The sequence below is a fragment of the Buteo buteo genome, chromosome 6 (genome assembly GCF_964188355.1).
Source record: "Buteo buteo chromosome 6, bButBut1.hap1.1, whole genome shotgun sequence".
Classification (NCBI taxonomy): domain Eukaryota; kingdom Metazoa; phylum Chordata; class Aves; order Accipitriformes; family Accipitridae; genus Buteo; species Buteo buteo.
Genome location: NC_134176.1, coordinates 17,756,979 through 17,776,619, shown reverse-complemented (window position 1 = coordinate 17,776,619; position 19,641 = coordinate 17,756,979). Strand labels below are relative to the sequence as shown.

At 38.8% G+C, this 19,641-nt stretch overlaps 1 protein-coding gene across 2 annotated transcripts in view; it reads left to right on the top strand.

The window, feature by feature from the left end:
• UNC79 (unc-79 homolog, NALCN channel complex subunit) overlaps positions 1 to 19,425 on the top strand; it is a 114,984-nt gene extending 95,559 nt beyond the window's left edge. For both annotated transcript variants that reach the window (XM_075029922.1, XM_075029921.1), the window contains exons 46-52: positions 643 to 732; positions 5,727 to 5,902; positions 7,555 to 7,741; positions 9,151 to 9,348; positions 11,551 to 11,628; positions 17,646 to 17,687; positions 18,385 to 19,425. In XM_075029922.1, the coding sequence (XP_074886023.1) occupies positions 643 to 732; positions 5,727 to 5,902; positions 7,555 to 7,741; positions 9,151 to 9,348; positions 11,551 to 11,628; positions 17,646 to 17,687; positions 18,385 to 18,585 (972 nt within the window). In that variant the 3' untranslated portion in view covers positions 18,586 to 19,425. The remainder of the gene's footprint in view (positions 1 to 642; positions 733 to 5,726; positions 5,903 to 7,554; positions 7,742 to 9,150; positions 9,349 to 11,550; positions 11,629 to 17,645; positions 17,688 to 18,384) is intronic.
• Positions 19,426 to 19,641: the final 216 nt, after the last annotated feature.

Below are 19,641 nucleotides of genomic sequence, written 5' to 3'. Positions count from 1 at the left end.
TACTGTATTTTGAATGATTTTGCTTCAGGAATAGCCCAGAAACATTTGTTAGTTTAAAAAAAAAGAAAAAAAAAAGTAATTCTTAAATTTCAGTGGTGTTCATTTTAGTGATGTTTACACATAAAATACCTGAAGCCAGTCATTTAAACTGTTTTTCCATCATGAGTAATGTGAACATAAGGGCATCTGTGCCTGTGACTGAATTTTGTTTTCTGGGATTGTAGCTGTTTGGTTCCAATTGCAGAAACGCTCAGCTGCTTGAAGAACTGAGTTGTTAAACTCTCAGTGACTTTTTAAGACTTTGATTCTGGACCACTGTAAATTTCAGGATGACATAACAAGGATATTCTTGAAAGTTTCATTGGTTAATCTTTTATTGCTGTCACAGATAAGGGTATTTTACGATGCGTGAAGAAGCTACAGTGACTGGGCTATCTTTTTATACTATCATCAGATAAAAGGGCATATTACAGTGAGAAGAAAAACATCAAAGAATACCTATTCCTAATTAAAGTAATCTAAATAAAAAGTAAAATAAAGAATTTGAGACAGACAAATTGTGTTCTGGTGAACAAGAAACAAAGACAAAAACATGAACATATTCAAAACCTGGTACTTAAACTTATTTCTTTTGTGTTCTAGTGTGGAACAGCAGCAATGGAATGCATGAGGCAGTATGTTGGGGAAGTGCTGGATTTCATTGCAGATATGCATACCTTAACCAAATTAAAGGTTGGTTCTGGGCATACATTGATCTAAAGTGTATGTGCTTTTTTAACAAAAAAATGTTTTGTGTAATGAACCTACCTGGGAGAAACGGTTGGAAGTCTTTGAGGATGACTGACAGGTTTTTTTCTTTCCTTCTAAAAAAATGTTAGTACTGTTATAGATTAGACACTTCTGGGGGATCAGTAAAAAGTAGCTTATGCAGTGTTGAAATGGAGGCTGATTCAAATGTAGTGAGCACAATAAAAATGCAGGCTTGATTTTTCTGAAATGATGATAAGCTAATGGTAAGTTTTTCTGAAATGTTGATGATAAGCTAATGTCATACCAAAATCACTGTGAGAAGTAGTCATGTTTAATATAACCCTTGGAAATGTAAAACTCCTTGCCTGTACAAGTAATTACACTCTTCTGGAGGAATCCTGTGTCTCATATAGACAAACAGACACTCAATTTAATTGGAAGTTCAGAGGTTATTAAAATGCAGTAATTGACCTAAAAAAAAAAAAAAAAAAAAAAAAGGCAGGGGGGGTCCTTTTCCTTATGGATACTGTTGTTTTCATTGTCAGGTTATATTCTGTTGAGGTGGGGAAAACTGAGTAGTTCTTATCTCTGTAGTCCAAACTGCTTTTTGGTTTCTGTATGTTAGTTTGATGCCAAATTCTAACAGGAGTGATAGGAAAATACTTCTGTCAGCATAAAATATTTTATTTAGGAATTTATTTATTTATTTCATGAAAACATCCTGGTAATAACTAGCTGGTCAAAATCTGGAATTTCTGTTTCATGGAGAAGCCAGTATCTATTAAATTTCCTACAAAATGGAAATTCTTTAAGATGTTTTAGAAAAGAACTAGGCTAAGTAACATTGGTGCTGTATAACAGAAAATAATAGAAGTGTAGCTGTTTCAATTGCTAGCAAAGTAGCATCTATTGTTAATAGCTTAAATAAAGAATTAATATAATATTTCAGCTAATATATCACTAATAGTTGTAATGCTGTGGAGGGGGCAATACTTATTCTATTTAGTATAACACTATCCTATTAGGCAGTTTTATTGTATCATCTGAAGCTAAGTGCTAAGTGAGCATTGAGCTGGAAGTGAAATTTTCGTTGTTAAAATCCTCCTTTTTGTAGAGGGCAAACACCTGTCTTATAGTGGAACCATCTGTCACTTCTCAATGCCAGGCAAAGTTAGAGCGTAGCCTTCTGAGCTACATACTGGTACCCTGCACAAGGGTGGATTTCCTTCAGCACACAAAATGGAGGCAGAGGTGTGACTGGGCCTTGATGCTTCTAACTTCTGCAAAGCTGGCAAGACAAATGAATGGTGTGGGAGCGCAGCAGAGGGACCATTACAGATATGGAAGAGAGTCTATGCTGTCAAAGAAGCAGCCAATCTGAAATCTGGCAGTAGAGATTTAGTCCTTGTACACCAGCAACTTGATGATCCAAGGGGAAGTACGTCAACTGAAATAGGGCATTTCATTACTGGGTATAGTCAAGTAGCTGCCAAGCTGCTTTTATGCGATCTAAAGCTCAGTTGACAGATACAGGAAAACAGTGCTGTCCTGTTCTAGCTAGTTTGAATCATATTACCATTGCTTACATGCCTGGGCTTTGGCACGTGATCTTCTAGGCAAGTTCTTTGACCAAGCTCTTGCATTTGTTTCTAACCTCAAGAGCCACTACGCTTCTTATTAGCAGAGTGCATCTGCTAATAAAGGCTGTGGATGATCTGTTTTCCTGATAAATCAGTATAGTCTTTCCCTGAAAGGGCCCTTCTACTACTGCACCAGTCCTCTGCTGAAAGCTACTGGAAATGCACTGGAGTGTCTTATGCCACAAGTTCATGCAAGCATTGTGTAGCAGGCAAGACAGATTAAATGATAACCTGTAGTGGATTTAGATACTGGAGTTTATTTATGAAGCAATGAGATGAGAACTTTTACCCTACTAGTTTCTTGTACACTTGCTCACTGTCCCCCTGCCCCCTCCATCCTACCTCATGCCCCAGAGGGGACACCTTATTGCAAGTTAATAATACCTACCACAAAGGAGGAAAAATCCCAACTAAACTGAAGCTCATGTCTCTTGAAACTTGCAGTGGCCTTGTTTTACTGGACAAAATATCACTTTTGTTAAGTTCTTACCCTGTTGGCCATATGCCTTGAATGCCTTTGAGTTTTAAAAAAATACTCTAATAAGGGAAGCAGCCTTTTGTGCTGGAGTAGAAATTTACTTCAAAGCACAGACTAATTAATCATTTTCAGCTGAATTGGATTGTCTTCCCACTCTGTCCTTTAAAGTTATTCACCTATTTCTCTTACAGTTCAGAACTGCTTTCAGAATAGGTAGGCAAATGAATCATAAATGAGGGAGACAGACATCTGGTTTGCCAGTTCCACAGAAAAACATGAGCTTACCTGAAACCAGGAATGGGGAAAATTTATTTATAAATACTTGCAGGTACCCTCTCTCCTCTGTAAAATGTTTCTGTAGAAAGCTCTCTGCCATTTGCATTTTTTCCTTCTGCCCCTTCTCCCTTGAACTGTAGTCTGATTTTTAGAAATGCTCTTACAATGCTTCAGTCTGATAGGATGATAATTTCTTATGCTTAGTAGGGCTATTTATTTTTAAATTTTTATACACGGATATAGGTAGGACATGAACTAAAACTTTGCCCAGTTCTTCACTTTTATGTTTTGAAATTAGACAAGAAGCTTCCTAAATGTGTAGTCTGGCCATTTAAAACTAAATCAGAACCAAATATTCTAAAATTTCATGTTGTTTTGATCTAGCCATGTGATACAGGAATCTGAAAACAAGATTAATGTAATAGGAGAGTCAAATACTACCATAATTTTATGTATTGTAAAGAATAAGCTTTGGCTGTCTTTGGAAAATGAAAAGGCAGTTTTTATTTAACCAGACCAGATAAACTTATTCTGTGGTTCCAACATGATTGGGAAAATATTTGTAAGCATTTCTAAGTTTACAAATAGTCAGAACTTTAAACAAATTCACAACATCTAGATTCAAATTCTTGTAAGCTCATTTAATATATTTACTTATGTTGCTTGGGTTTTATTAATAGATGTGTTTCTAGGAAGTGAGTCCTAAGATTATCCAGTTGTAAAATTTCTTACTACGAGTGTTTATTATCAACAGCATCTGGACTACCAAACTAACACAAAGAATACTATATGAATTATATGACCAGTAACAATCCCAACAGCAAAATTTTAATCTTGGCTTTCAAATTTTGAAATTTCTACTCTCTGCAGAAGTTCAGTGAACAGAAATAGTTAAAGTTGTTTATTAATTTCCAATGTCTTATTTTGCATGTCTGAGAATAGTTTCTTTGAAAGAGGTTAATTATTTTCAGTCCTGCGTATTAGCAACTACTGCATTATATAAAAAGTATAAATGTTAATTCTCAAGATAATCACGTTCCAGTTTATTGTTTCTGTTCAGTTTATCATCTTTTTTCCCTTTGGAATGACATTTTAATTGGTAAACCTCAGTAAGGTTTTATTTAGAAAATTCCACCATTTTCAAAGAAGTTTAATGTATCTGCCTGCATACCTGCCTATCCTTTTTACCTGGCTCTGTAACAAAGTAATTAGATACTGGTGCTGGTACATTATTATTTTTCTCTTGAAAGAGACTTCAGGTAAGTGATTTCTGAGAGTGTAAGTTGCTGGGGTCAGATATTTATCTGTTACAAAATATTATTGGTCCACTAATTTTTATCCTGTTATAATAATTTAATAACTGATGACCTGGATTTTCTTGTGCAAAGCATATGGCTCTGCTTTAAGCAAGCAAATGCACTCAGCATGTGTTCTGTTAGTCTAGTAGCAGAAGGTAATGCAAAGTTACCTTAATTAGAAATATTGAAGTATCTCAAGAAGCACCAATGAAACATTCCCTAGAGCTGACAAAGCAAGATAATAAATTCATAGAATCATTTAGGTTGGAAAAGACCTTAAAGATCATCGAGTCCAACTATCAACCATGCCCACTAAACCATGTCCTGAAGTGCCTTGTCTACGTGCTTTTTGAATACCTCCAGGGATGGTGACTCAACCACTTCCTTGGGCAGCCTATTCCAATGTCTGACAACCCTCTCAGTAAAGAAATTTTTCCTCATATCCAACCTAAATCTCCCTTGCTGCAAGTTGAGGCCATTTCCTCTCATCCTATCACCAGCCACCTGACAGAAGAGACCAGCACCCACCTCACTACAACCTCCTTTCAGGTAGTTGTAGAGAGCGAGAAGGTCTCCCCTCAGCCTCCTTTTCTCCAGACTAAACAGCTCCAGCTCCCTCAGCCGCTCCTCATAAGACTTGTGCTTCAGGCCCCTCACCAGCTTCATTGCCCTTCTCTGGACACTCTCCAGAACCGCAATGTCTTTCCTGTAGTGACAGAATTATCTTTCCAGGCATAAATATTTGCGTGTTTCTTTGTAAAAGCTTTAGCCCTTTTATTTCCAGGGCTTAAAGGCATTTGTAGCAGCTGAATAGTGCAACATAGTCATATTGCCGGTGAATGAATGGCAGCTTATTTCTGTACGTGTAAATAGAATATTGCACAGGGAAGGCATTTCCTGCCCAGATGCTATCTTGTTAAATGGTTAGATTCCTTCACCTTCACTTAAGCTGTCTGGATGTGCAACCATTAGTTTGTATTCATCAGCTGTTGAGTTTGCTGATACAAAAGGTGCCTATACATTTTGCACAATTCATATTTTGTGTGGGCTCTTGAAAATGTGGTCCTCTGTGGAAAGATCTGCATCATAAAGCTGTTACTAATATAGGGACTGGAGAATTTTTAAAAATCTATTTCTGAGGTTTTTTCTGCAGTTTTGTAGACACAGTTAGAGACCCTGAGAAAGGAATTGAAAGGAAATTAATTAGGATGCGCAGTTACTTGGAAGAACTTAGTTCAAGTGAAGTAATCTTTTTGGGTAGGAAATCAGATCTTTGCCTTGCAGAGTCACATGAAGACTTGTTCTCAGCCCCTGCATGAAGACACGTTTGGTGGACATCTGAAAGTTGGTTTAGCTCAGATTGCTGCTATGGAAATCACACGGGGAAACCACAGAGACAACAAAGCTGTGATCCGATATTTGCCTTGGCTTTACCATCCTCCTTCTGCAATGCAACAAGGGTGAGAATGCTTTTCCACAAAAAAGAATACTAAAATGAGTTAGAAATCTTCACAAAATTCTGTGTTTATTGCCAGATTCCATAGATAAGACCTGCAGTAGGGAATGGTGGCCGTGGGAAATTGAAACAACTAGTCAGGAGCTCCTTAACTGAGGAGTTCATCAATCCAATATTTAGAGTACATGCCAAAGGGACAGTGGAGGTAACTCCATTGACTTTACTGACATTGCCCTGGAAATTAACTTGATTCTCTATCTAGATACAGACAGTGAAAAGCACACAGGTACTTGATGAGTCCTAGAATTACAGAAATACAATGGGAAATGTCCTTTGAAATTATGGAGTACAAATGAGCGAGAACTGCAAGTGTAAGCCTATTGATATGTTGATAAAAATACTAACTTCATCTGATTAAAGTTAGATGAGAGAAATCTTGTTCTTTAAGACATGGTTTTTATCCCTTTTCACTGTGAGAAATCCTAATCTGCAGTGGTTTCCCTTCAAAAAGAAGGGAGATACTGTCCCTGGTCTTACAATGACAACAAATGAGGTGTTCTGAGTGTAGACCATTGGACTGTGTTTCAACAAACCTGTATTCTTGTCCCAGCTTTGTCCCAGTCTACCTGGCCCAGGATTCTGGGGACTAAGCTGCTTAGGCTCCAGTCCTGTAGATACGTCTGCATGTACTTTCATGTAGAGCGTATCTAGTTTTGGAAATATGGAGTTATCATCTCCTTGCACTTTAGTTTCTTACATGTGAAAAAAAGGAGTATGTGTCCTGAGTTGAAGGTAGTGAATTCCTTTAAGAAGAGCATTGTATCAGAGTCTATTAAAAAAAAATAAATTAATGGAATACCTCTTTGGTTCTATGAGTCCTTGACAATGACATCAAAGTAGAAATTAAAAACAGTAGTGAGAGTGGCCTAGTAAGTAGTGATTTATTGATCAAAAACCAATTATTTTTTTCCTGTGCCTGTGAATTCAAATGAGTATGTAATCTGAACTTTGTAGCAGCAAGGCGACAGACAAGATGACACCAGAAAAGTGTTATTCCCTTTTAGATTATAGAAGCACATTGCTTTACAGTTAGACATTGAACTAGATGGTGGATGAATACTTAATTGTCACAAAAAAACATAGTCCCTGCCCTCAAAAGCATGCAGTCCAAATGTCCAACGAGAGGCTAAGAAAAAGAGAAATTAATTCTACTTTACCAATGGAGAAGTGGAACACTGGAAGTAAGGCATGGTGCCTGCCTTGGAGCTCACTGTGGCATGAAGAAGTTCCTGCCATTGCCCTGTCAGCTGTGTGCTGTCTAGGGGAGCTGAGAGGAGCATTTCCACTTGGGCAACCCTTCCCATCTGATGATTTCTGTGTAGAAAGTCACTGTGTATGAAAGCAGTGAATCTGTGAATGTTTCAGCCTTTTATAGACACGGTTTCTTAGACCCACCAAATATGTTCTGTTGGACTTGTTAATGGTACGTCAAGTCCACTAAGTTCTGTGTGGTTCTTGTCTTCCCATAAGCTGTACCAATGATCTGTGCCTCCAGCACACTGAGACTGCATCTGCCTAGTGTGCATAAGGAGACTCCGTATTTTGGGGAAAACCAGAAAACTTAGCATCATTGTAAAATCTGCTTTTTCTTGACAGGCCCAAAGAGTTCATAGAATGTGTCTCACACATTCGTTTGCTGTCCTGGCTACTCCTGGGGTCTCTGACACACAATGTTGTCTGTCCAAATTCTCCATCATCTTGCATGCCTATTCCACTGGATGCGGGTTCACAAATTGCTGATCACCTTATTGTTATTCTGATTGGGTTTCCAGAGCAATCAAAGGTAAGGGTTCTGTGTTTTAAGTGGAGATGTGTTATATATTGGCTTTATTATTGCAAACAGTTATTTATTTCTTCATAAGAAGAAAGGAGGGGTAAAACCTTATTAAAACCTCGCATCTAGGGAAAGAAATCTCTGTAGTTTTTCTTGCATAGCTGCCTCTTCATGCATAGAAAACTGGTGATGAAATCACTACAATTAAGTTTGAGATTCAACTATTTCAAAATATCTCAGCACAGGAGTGAGGAAGGAAAAACTGAATTCCAAATTGAAGCTTTAGTAATGACCATCTCTGTAGCAAATCTCTCAGTTATTTATTCTAGTTGTATAGTAGAATTGGATAACCTATAAATAATGTTACGATCAAAAGTTAATTACAAACAGTGATGGTTCAAACACAACTTTTTTTCTCAAGCTGCTCTGGACAAGAAGACTTATTGCAAATCGTAAGCCATTTGTGACAGTAGTTTAACACAGATATAGCAGCACTCATTGACACCAATCAGGTTTTTATTAGCAACAGAAGCAGAATGATCACACGTTTATCTCATACGTAAAATGCCCCTTTCTTTCCCCTCACCCAGCCAAGACACTGGTGCTTCCCATTCATTTCTTTGGCCTTTCTTTTCTCTTTCAAATACCTCTTTCCAGTTACCAAGCAACCATTGCAATGTTTGGTGCAGTCATACTACCACAGAGCATGAATCACTGTTGCAAGCTGAGAAAATATCTCTACCAGAAGCATCTTTCTTGTAATGAAGTAGTTAATGTCCAGCACTTCTGGAGGCTCAGACACTGTGATATATAACACATATAAACAAAGAGCCATGCTTGAGTATGCAAAATGAATTCTCTGTTAGCTTTTCAAAACTTACTTTCCTTGACTGTGAGAAGTTCTGTCCCAGCAAGCTAGAAATGGATGACAGATTAACAGAACAGATGTAAGATGGTGTATTTTGTATGATAGTGTTCCTTTCACGTGATCAGAATCCGAATGATTTACTGCAGCAGCGTTTTTGAAATGCAGTCATACATGCCAGAGCCTCCAGGCCTTCCACAGATTGCAGTGGAGTTTTCCATCAAGAAAGTCTCAGAACTAGTCCTGAGTCGCTGTTCTGCAAAACTAACCTTCTCTATAAAGGGACTAACCTTAATGCCATACAGTAAGACTGCATGGGAGTGTGTGTTTGCAAATGCAGTTTTTAGTCTGTAAATATAAAACCAGTTTTTAAACATGGAGAAGATGTTATCAAGGGTACTTGACTTACTAGTTTCTCATGGGAGGGAAACGTGGGAAAGGGAGGGGCAAGACTGCACAGTGGGGTGCAAGACAGAGGATGGTGAAAGCGTCTGCACTGTATCCCAATACACTTACTTAAATAAACATTTTCCTCTATTTTCTGTTTCTACAGACATCTGTTCTGCACATGTGTTCCCTCTTCCATGCATTTATATTTGCTCAGCTCTGGACGGTGTATTGTGAACAAACGGCAGTAGCTCCAACAGTCCAGAATCAGAACGAATTTAGCTTTACAGCAATCCTTACAGCCCTGGAGTTCTGGAGCCGAGTGACACCTAGCATCCTACAGCTAATGGCACATAACAAAGTGGTGAGTCAGGTGCTGTGTACAGATTTAGTACACATTAAACTCTGAGGGTTTGGCTTTGTTTCAGTGGAATACATCGAGACTATGAATAACGTCATAAAGCAGCTTTGATGCTTTTGAGAAATTAAAGGGAAGGCCAATTGGTAGTGATTTAACCTTGCAGTGGGCCTGAAAGGATCTAGCCAGGATCTGCCCGAAACAGAATCAAGAGCTAGAGTCACTGCTTGTTGGATTAAGGGCTCCCTGCATCAGATCTCATTTCATATATCTTCCTGCTCTTCACAGTGGTCCTGTTGTTTCATGTGACTCTGCCTTACAGGAGCAACCAAGTGTTTTAGGATAATTCTGTGGATATCCATTTGAATATTTTTTACCACATGATAGTGAAAAAATACACAAATGCTGACACTTGACTACTCGTAATCCATTGGTTACTCATCAAAAATAAGCTACACAAATATCTCTGGAAACGTTTTTGAGTAAAGAATGACTTGAAGGAGGTATCTCTAGAGATAAGGTTTGAAAGGGAAATGTTCACTCCATCCAGAAATTGTCCAGACCATTTTTTGGAAATAAGTTTTAAGCATTTATTTATCCCAACCACTCACTGCTGTTGGAGCAGCTTTGTACAATAAGAACCCAGAGGGATTCCAGCAGCCTCTTCATAGGTGCTACCTTTGCTTCCCATTGACTAATGATTCTCTGCACCTGCAGGCTTAGGGTTGAGAGCTTGTTTCTGATGAGCAAGATGTGTTGTGTTTCCTACTTCCCAGAAAGTCATGACAGGTCTGTCATGACTTGTCAAAACTTTTTAGCTTTAACTGAGATGGTAACTAGTAGCTCTGGCTCTGGAGAACTTGATATTAGCTTTGAGAGAGAAAGATTCTTTATATGTGGCCCAGTCCTCTTAAGTCAGGTGCTCCTAAGGTTTGGGATTTTCCTTTTTTCTTTGGTTTTTTTTTTTTTTTTTTTGCTTTTTTAAATGGAGACCTGCTATCTATATGGAAATTATTTTATGTAAAACCCCTTTCCCCATGTGAAACATCTTCCACTCCAGGCAGGTATGGACCTTTGCCCTTTCAATTGTAATTGCATGGGCTGCACTTGAATGTCTTTGAACCAGTTACTATTCCCTTGTCTTGTCCATAACAGGCAAGGACCACCTAAAGCTGTCTTTAAATTATATTTTAGCCTCTGACATCTAGTGAGGTCTCTGTGGTTGACAAGCCACTGTTGGCAACAGTAGTTCATGAAGCTCCATTTGAATGAATGGGAAATTTGCATAATGCTTCTAACTAGCCAGTTGTTTAGTCAGACACAAAGGCTTCTTGTCAAGCCTTAGAACAAGAATATGACCTGGAAGTTCCAATCCTTATTCTGAAAGTATCTCATTAAGTGGCTTTAGTGCAAGTTATTAAACACTCTGCCTCAGCTATTGCTCTGTGAAATGTAGATAATAATACTTGCTCATCTCACAGGGGTGTTGTGAGGTTAATTAGTTAGTGTTTGTAAAGCGCTTTGAAGATGAAAAGCACTACGTAAAAGCTAAGTTTATTATTATCAAGGGGAATTTACACATAGTTCAGACAGGCACTGTAAATACTCACTGCTGGCTCAGGGTATTTGTCTTGTACCTATGAATTTACACAATATAAAACATAAAATGCTGTCTACTACCAAATAACTGATATTTGCATCTGTCATAATTCATGGTACAAAATGGAAGAATTATGGACTAGCTGCCAGTTCAGAACAATAAATTGTCTTTTGATGGGGGGAAAAAAGATGGTTTTTGTGGGTATGCTAATTTTCAAAGATACAGTAAATAAAAATATCAATTTCTGACACACTGATTGATGAGAACTACACAGCAAAGGCATGTAAAAGGATTTATGATGTCTGAAAAGAACAAAGCTGAAGGCAACTTGTTTTGATGTGTGATACGAATTAAAATACATCAAGCACTTTGAAATATTTAACAGATAGGTGTTGCTGCATCAGGGGAAAACTAAATAAAGAAAAATGTCCTTTATATGCTCATGTAATATTTAATCTTCTATGTCAGTGGTTAATAAATGCATATCTAGTGATTCAGTATAATTGCCAAGCAAATACAGGAAGATTCTTTTTAGAGACTGTTGGCTGAGCTTACAACACTGTTATGCTGGACACTAATTTGTTTTTATGCTTTTTTTTTTTTTCAAGATGGTGGAAATGGTATGCCTGCATGTGATTAGTTTAATGGAAGCTTTACAGGAATGCAACTCTACTATCTTTGTAAAGGTAGGCATACCAGGCCATGAATATTTAGTTAATGATGTTCCCTATCTATTGTGATTTCTAGACATACTGTCCTCTGCTTCCCCTCCCACCGAGAAAAAGAAAGTGGAAAAAGCTGAGATTGAATGCCAATGCAGAAATAAAACCTAGGAGAGCGTAACATGAAAAGTAAAGAAGTGATTGGAGACAGCCAACATGGCTTCACTAAGGGCAAATCATGCCAGACAAATTTAGTGGCCTTGTACGATCGGGTTATAGCGTTGGTGGATAAGGGAAGAGCAATGGACATCATCTACCTGCACTTCTGCAAAGTATTTGACACTGTCTTGCATGACATCTTTGTCTCTAAATTGGAGAGACATGGTTTTGATGGATGGACCACTTGGTGGATAAGGAATTGGCTGGACGGTGACACTCAAAGAGTTGCAGTCAATGGCTCGATGTCTGAGTGGCGTTCCTCAGGGGTTGGTATTGGGACTGCGCTGTTTAACATCTTTGTTGGTGACACAGACAGTGGGATCGAGTGCACCCTCAGTGAGTTTGCCGACGACACCGAGCTGTGTGGTGCAGTTGACATGCTGGAGGGAAGGGATGCCATCCAGAGGGACCTTGGCAGGCTTGAGAGGTGGGCCTGTGCGAACCTCATGAAGTTCAACGAGGCCAAGTGCAAGGTCCTGCACGTGGGCCAGGGCAATCCCAAGCACAAATACAGGCTGGGCGATGAATGGATTGAGAGCAGCCCTGCGGAGAAGGACTTGGGGGTATTAGTGGCTGAAACATAGAGTAGGAGCCAGCAGTGTGCACTCGCAGGCTGGAAAGCTAGTCGCATTCTGCGCTGCATCAAAAGAAGCATGACCAGCAGGTCGAGGGAAGTGATTCTGCCCCTCTACTCCGCTCTTGTGAAACCCCACCTGGAGTACTGCGTTCAGCTCTGGGGCACCCAGCAGAAGAAAGACATGGACCTGCTTGAGCGAGTCCAGAGGAGGGCTATGAAGATGAACAGGAGGCTGAAGCACCTCCCCCCCTGTGAGGACAGACTGAGAGAGTTGGGGTTGTTCAGCCTGGAGAAGAGTAGGCTCCAGTCAGACCTTATAGTGGCCTTCCAGTACTTAAAGGGGGCCTACAGGAAAGATGGGGAGGGACTCTTTATCAAGGAGTGTAGTGATAGGACAAGGGGTAATGTCATTAAACTGAAAGAGGGTAGATTTAGATTAGATGTCAGGAGGAAGTTCTTCCCTGTGAGGGTGGTGAGGCACTGGAACAAGTTGTCCAGAGAAGCTGTGGATGCCCCATCCCTGGAAGTGTTCAAGGCCAGGCTGGATGGGGCTTTGAGCAACTTGGTCTAGTGGAAGGTGTCCCTGCCCATGGCAGGGGGGTTGGAACTAGATGATCCTTAAGGTCCCTTCCAGTGCAAACCATTCTGTGATTCTGTGATTCTATAACAAAAAATAAAATCTCTGGTAAGAAGTAAGACCAGACCATAATCTCAAATCCAAGTTCTTCTGATTTTTTTTTTTTTTTAAATGAACTTCTGATCTTCTTCCTCCTTCCGTTGTTGCAATGGTCTTATTCCTCTAATAGACTCAGCTGGTGTCACTGACTTTAAGAACCTCTCGGTAGTCTCTGAATTTTCAGCCATTCTGTAACTTAATCATCATAGGTCCTTTGCAGATCACTGTTCTGATCCTATCATTCTTGATAACAAAAACTTCGTGCCACAGTGGTGGTCTTATTATATGCCTACATGTCTGTCTTAGTCAAATACTATTTGATAGTCGATCTTCCCCTACGATGTGTGGCAGGGTATTCTTTGATTAGAGAATCAAATCCTGCATGGTCCATTCATGTAAAATTCTTTTTTTTTGGAAATCAGCATTTTCAGAACTGATGCCCAAAGGATTGGAGTAGTCTCACAAGCATAAATCGTTTTTACTAGCCTTTTTTACATGTTTTCCCATTGCATTATTCTGAAGGGAGTTTTCACATAAAATATCAACAAATCAAGTATTTAAATGCACTCTGAATCTAACTGAAATATGTTGGTTTATATAGTTCTTCTGTTGTCCTAAAGGAAACTTCTGACTGTTCTTTTACTCCAGTCTTTTATGGTCAAGCAGGAATTGAAAATAAAGTAGCTAAAATTGAAGGTCTTGATATTAACTGGCATGAAAGTATTCAGACTCATTGTGAAAATACAGATTTATAGTCAGTAATTACTTGATTCACTATAGAAACTCTGTCACTATGGGATGTTAAAGTGATCATGGCTGTCCCTGGAAGACATGGGCTTCTCTTTCAGCCAATCCAGGATGTCCAGAATTTGACAAGGATGAAGAATGGCTTTAAAGCTGTGAGAAGAGAGGCCTTTAGGGCCAAATTCCTGTCACAATTCAAATGAATGCTTTCAGGGGGTTATATTTGAGAGTATATATCAATAATATGCTAAATCAGGTTAAAAGGACATTGTTACTACAAAATCAAGCTCATAAACCTGTGAAATTCAGAGGTAAAAGTGCTAAGCTTTCTTTCATGTTCAGTGGGTGGGAGATGGAAGAGTAGAAACTGGTTGACCAAATCCACTTTACTTAGCCCTAAAGTGAAATCCTGCAGGAGCAACATATATACATAGTAGTGTTATAGAATTTGTAGTCCCAGGTTACTTTTTTTTTTTTTTTCAAAACTAACTAATTGCAAAAAGTTTATTGTGGATCTGAAAAGTAAGTGTCATGATTTTGGGGAAAGACTGACTGTATGTTTGAAGTCCTTCAAAGAGCCAAAAGTGTAAAGCTAATTCACACAGGAACCAGTAAGTGAGTGGCATCTCTGTAATTTAAAAAAAGATCAGCTTTGAGACTGTCTCTTCTTCAGTGGCTCTGAAGAAGACCTGAGCTTTGTTACTCCTACTTCAGAAGTCTGCAAGGATGGTAATTCTTTGAATATTACTTGACTGGGCAGTTTTTTGGTGGTTTGTTTTATGCTAGACAATCTTCTATTGCCTTGCCTTTGATAATGAAACCATTTTATCTTGTGTTTTAAAGCATTTTTTAAATTTTATTTTAGATACAAGCCTTTCAAACAAGGTTTAGTTTACACTGAAGGAAAGTACATAATGTAGTGAGAGAGATTTTTAAAACAGAACATTCTTAACAGTCTTCTGGAGATTCGTTCAGCAAAATTAATAATTCCCAATGACTTCCTCTTGGAACTGAGTACAGTAGCACTGATAAATCCTGACCTTTTATCATTCATATATTTACTGCAGTGTCTTTTATTCCACCTACAGAATCAGGTGCTGCAGAAACTTCATTTGTTAATGAAGTCATTGCATGATTCAACACACATGTATTTTTAATGCACCACAATGAGAAGGTGGTGCATGTCACATGATGCCAGGTGGTTTATGGGATGGCTTAGGTGGCCATTTTCTGTATGACAAGTAAGGGGAAAATATGTCCTAAAACAAGAGAGAAAGAGAACATGTAAACAATTCAGCTCTCCTTCACTGAAAGAAGAGCTTTATACCTGAGATAAGCACTCCTTCATCTTCTCCTTGTGTTGGTGCTGTGAGGTTTCCTCTTGCTGGTACTGTGTTGGCCTTTGCTATTAAATTAAACTCTCACTGATAGCATTGACATGTCTTTGAGCCATTCTATGTATTCTCAGAGGATATTTTTTTGATCTGATGTTAGACTATCTTTACCAATCTGGCAAGGAAAACAAAATTTCTTTCCTGTGAAAACATTTCAAGTGTTATGTATTTATTTTTCTTTTTAAGTTAGAGATAGATATATATACACACATTTACACAGATGCACACATACCCACATATATATTTAATTCATTATATTTTCCTCTGAGGGGAAGCATTCTGCTTTAGGAGGGCTAAAATGAAAGTGTTCAGCTTTCCTTCTATGTCAAAGGAACTGGGAAAATAGACATCCCAGGACAGCCACTGATGATGGAGACCAGCTCCTTGCTTATCACAGCTCTCTGTCTGACCATCAGATGTATGTCTGAGGAATTTAGGAGCCTACAGCAGAGAAGGGAGCAGCTCAGCAAACTGCAACATCTTTTCCAGACACCCAGGGGTTTTAGGCAGCTCCAGCAGCTGCTGGGTAGAATTCTAGAGAACTGGGTAGGCAGCAGAGTTGGGGAAACAGAAAAGCACAGTGACCAACCTGTTCTCCAACCTGGTTTCCATCAAAACTTGCACTGGAATCAACATAATTCTGTTGAAAATATGAACTCCAAAAAACTGACAGTATCTGACAGCAGTCTGTTCTTCCAGCTGTTCTTTCTAACTAGCTTTATGTATTCTTCCTTTGTGAAGAAAAGGCTGGCTGGGGATTAGGTTATAAACCTCAAGTACTTCAATAAAAATGTCTTCTTGTCTCATTTATCTAACTGGAAGCTGTAGGAGTGGAGGGTTTGCTTGCTTGTGCCTGCAGCAGAATGTTTTGTTTCCCTAAATGTGTCTAGACCCTGAAGACAGAAGTGGCAATGGAGGACAATGATCTGTATCTAACCTTAGACCTCTACAGTGTAGATATCAATAGTTTCCCTGAGTGCCCTTTATAGTCAGTGGAGATAAACAGGTATTTTTGGACATGATTCATCTTGATCTATTTTAGATACCTGCTTTGGGACAAGATGAACTGGATGTGAGAAGTGCTTGATTCTCTCAGCTGACTGTAAAAGATGTCCAGTGAATTGGTTCAGATGCAGAGGGGTACCTTGAGTATTCTGCCTAGCTTCCCTCCTTGTTTGACATACTTCTGACACCAGTCCTGTCACCACTGGCTAGCTCCAGAGGAACTTCATTAATGCTGGATGAAATTTTCAGTGATGTTTTGTTGATGGCAGTGGGGCATGGAGCATGGCTTCTCAGTATGCTTACCTGTTCTCTGCTTTCCAAAAAACACATCAGGACTTGCAGTCACTGGATCTTATTAAGCACTTCATTAGTGCGAGAGCCCATGGAAGGATGTACAGAACTCGCGTGTCTGCTGCATCTGGCTGCATTCCAGCTGTTTTGGCATTCATCTATCTGTAAATGCTGAGGTTTGAATATGGTTCTTCATGTGGTAGACTAAGTAATCAGTCCTGACAGCGCTGCATATGATTCTCCAGCAAAACAGCATTGAAATTGAAACCATTATCGTTCCTTGCACAAGGGAAGCAGCACTTTATCTAATGTTGTCAATAGTGATTAGGTTTAACTTGCAGCTCCCAGTAGCATAATTGGCAAATTGCAAAATTTAATGCCATTTGGAGGAAAATTTTAGAGCAATAACCTTGGTGGTTAAATTAATATTGGAGAACATGAATACTTTTGCTAGAAATGCCTCTCTGTCTTCCATAAGCTTGTCATGTTATACTTACTCAGAAATAAAAGTTCTCTGAAGAGCAGGAGACTGAAATACCTATCAAGCCAATCATGGGTGACAGATTCACAGACCTCCTTGCCTTCTTGTTCTGGGTGGTTAAGAGTTTTTACCTGTGCTCCCAGGCCTACAGGTCACATTCTGCAGTGAAGCACTGATGTGGCTAGTGGTTTATAAAATGTTGGTTACCATTTAAATATCTGGCCTATTATTGGGAACTTCTGCTGCATATTTGTCTGTTCTTGACATAGGCCTCGTCATGCAGAATGTTTACTGTATTTATTGCAGTATTGCTCACCTGCACATACAGAAACACCCTCACACGGAAAATAAGAAGTGATTTCCTTTAACAAGTTTTTATTCTGTACTCTCACCATTGCCTTAAACAGGGTATCAGTAACTGCTACTGGTGATTCATCAAGCTACAAACAAGGGAAGCTGGCTTCTTTACCTCTGAGAGTTACCTGCCCCAAAACATATGCATCATTTAAAAATAACCACGTTTTCAGATTTGTTGTTCAGGCTATGTCCATTCAGACAGCTAAATGGGTTAGATATACCCATCTCTGTCTCACAGTAACTGGAGCATGTTTACAGTCACTTGTATAGTAACAAAATATACCTCTCTTCCTACAGCTCATACCAATGTGGTTGCCAATGATACAGTCAAATCTAAAGGTAAGTTGTTTCTAATACCTTATCCTTTTATTCTTAGTGTTATACATTTCTGTAAATTCTGGAAATAAAATCCTTAGATGTGGTCTCCAGACTCTCTGAAAATAGATCATTGTAGTGTATCCAGATGCACTGGATGGCTCAGCACTGAAGGTCTCAAGTGTGAGCATCGTCAGCTAAGATACTTGTCCTGTAATCAGTACTGCTCTCCCTTTCCCTTCTGAAACACTTTCTTCTAACAGGTTCTGCGGCAGGGCCTTTTCTCCCTGTATACTGAGATTGGTTGTTCCCTGAGCTGTGGTTTTCTTGATGTCTTAGGCTTGAGAGTCCCCTGACAAATCAGGATTGGGACTCTCAACTCAGGAGATTTGGGTTTTGTAGCAGATATTGTGGGCTTGCTTGCTTGGGTGAAACTGCTGGCCCTGTTTGTAAGAGAGAGCAAGGTGGATCAGTGTGGCTTGCCAGTCAAGAGAATTCTGGTGATGAGAATAAAAGTGTTGGAGTTAGTCTCACTGTGGAGTTCTTTCTGTAAGCACATTGGCCTTTCATGGCAACACTACAGTGCAGGATGTGGAAGAAAAAAATGTGACATTGGGGCAGTGGAAGAACTTTCCCTGGCCAACAACCAGTACTCTTCACAGTGCTGTATTAATATATGTATTAAAGGAAGGAAACTGAATGTTTTGCATTATTTCAACAGCATTTATCTGCTGGACTCCAGCTACGCCTCCAAGCCATCCAGAGCAATGTCAACCATCACAGCCTAAGGATGTTACAGGGGTCAGGACAAATGAACAATAGCTCATCTGTGCTCCGCAAATGGCTACAGTGTACCCAATTTAAAATGGCTCAAGTGGAAATTCAGTCGTCAGAAGCTGCATCTCAATTTTATCCTTTGTGATTCATGTAATTTGTTCCAAATGTTCATTTTTAGCCTAGCAATAACAGGGTTAGAGCTGTAAAAGACCTTTTGTATAAATCAGTATACAGAGTATATACTGTATCTATACTTTTTAGCCTAGGACAGCTTGTGGAAAAGCTTATAATGGGTGAAGCTAAGAGCCTGATCCTGCCAGTCTTTACTTACTCAGGATCAACAGGTTCTCAAGTCTGCATTCATGAACACGTATTTGCAGGATTGGACTCAAATCTATCACGTTGTACATATCTCTCTGATCATTGAAATATCTTGTTCTTAAATGTTTCTTTACATTATTTTTGAAGCTAAGACAAAAATCACTTTTCTTTAACTTCTATTTTTTTTAAAAATAGAATTGTGGTTATTCACAAACATATGGAAGTGCTATGTTGCTATTTTTTGATGATAACAAAAGAAAACAGGGGTTTTAGGAACCTTTATAGGAGTTGGGGGGGTGTCTTTTTTTTTTTAGTTTCACAGCTGGCAATGCAATAAAACCTGTCACTATAAAACAGTGATATTATAATGAGGCTTTTTGTCATCATCTTCAGGGGAAACAGCAGCTTGTAAGGAGAGTTATTATAAAGTGCACTTAGAAATTAGGTTGTTAAACTGTGCCAATTCATTTGTCTTTTTCTTCAGTACTGTTTTCCAAAACTGCCAAGTCTGATTTATTATTTTTTGAAATACTGCTTTTACTTCATTGATTCTGTGCTGCTCTTCTTTGTAGGTTTCATAGAAGCCTCTTTAATTTCGTGACTACCGTATTGTATTCTTCTGTCAATACTTGTACACAGTGCAATTAAAAATTGATATCCCAGACCTATTCTTATTGATGTCTCCAGAAATTATGTTGCAGACTTCAAGAGGAGCATGATTGGACCTGAGCTTTTGCATAATGATATTTACAAATCACAGCATTTGCATACTATTGTATTAAACATGACGTTTAATAACAGATGGATTTTAATATCATTAAGGGACTCAGCCAAAGGCTATTGGAATCTAAGGAGACTCAATTAATTATTGAATTAATTT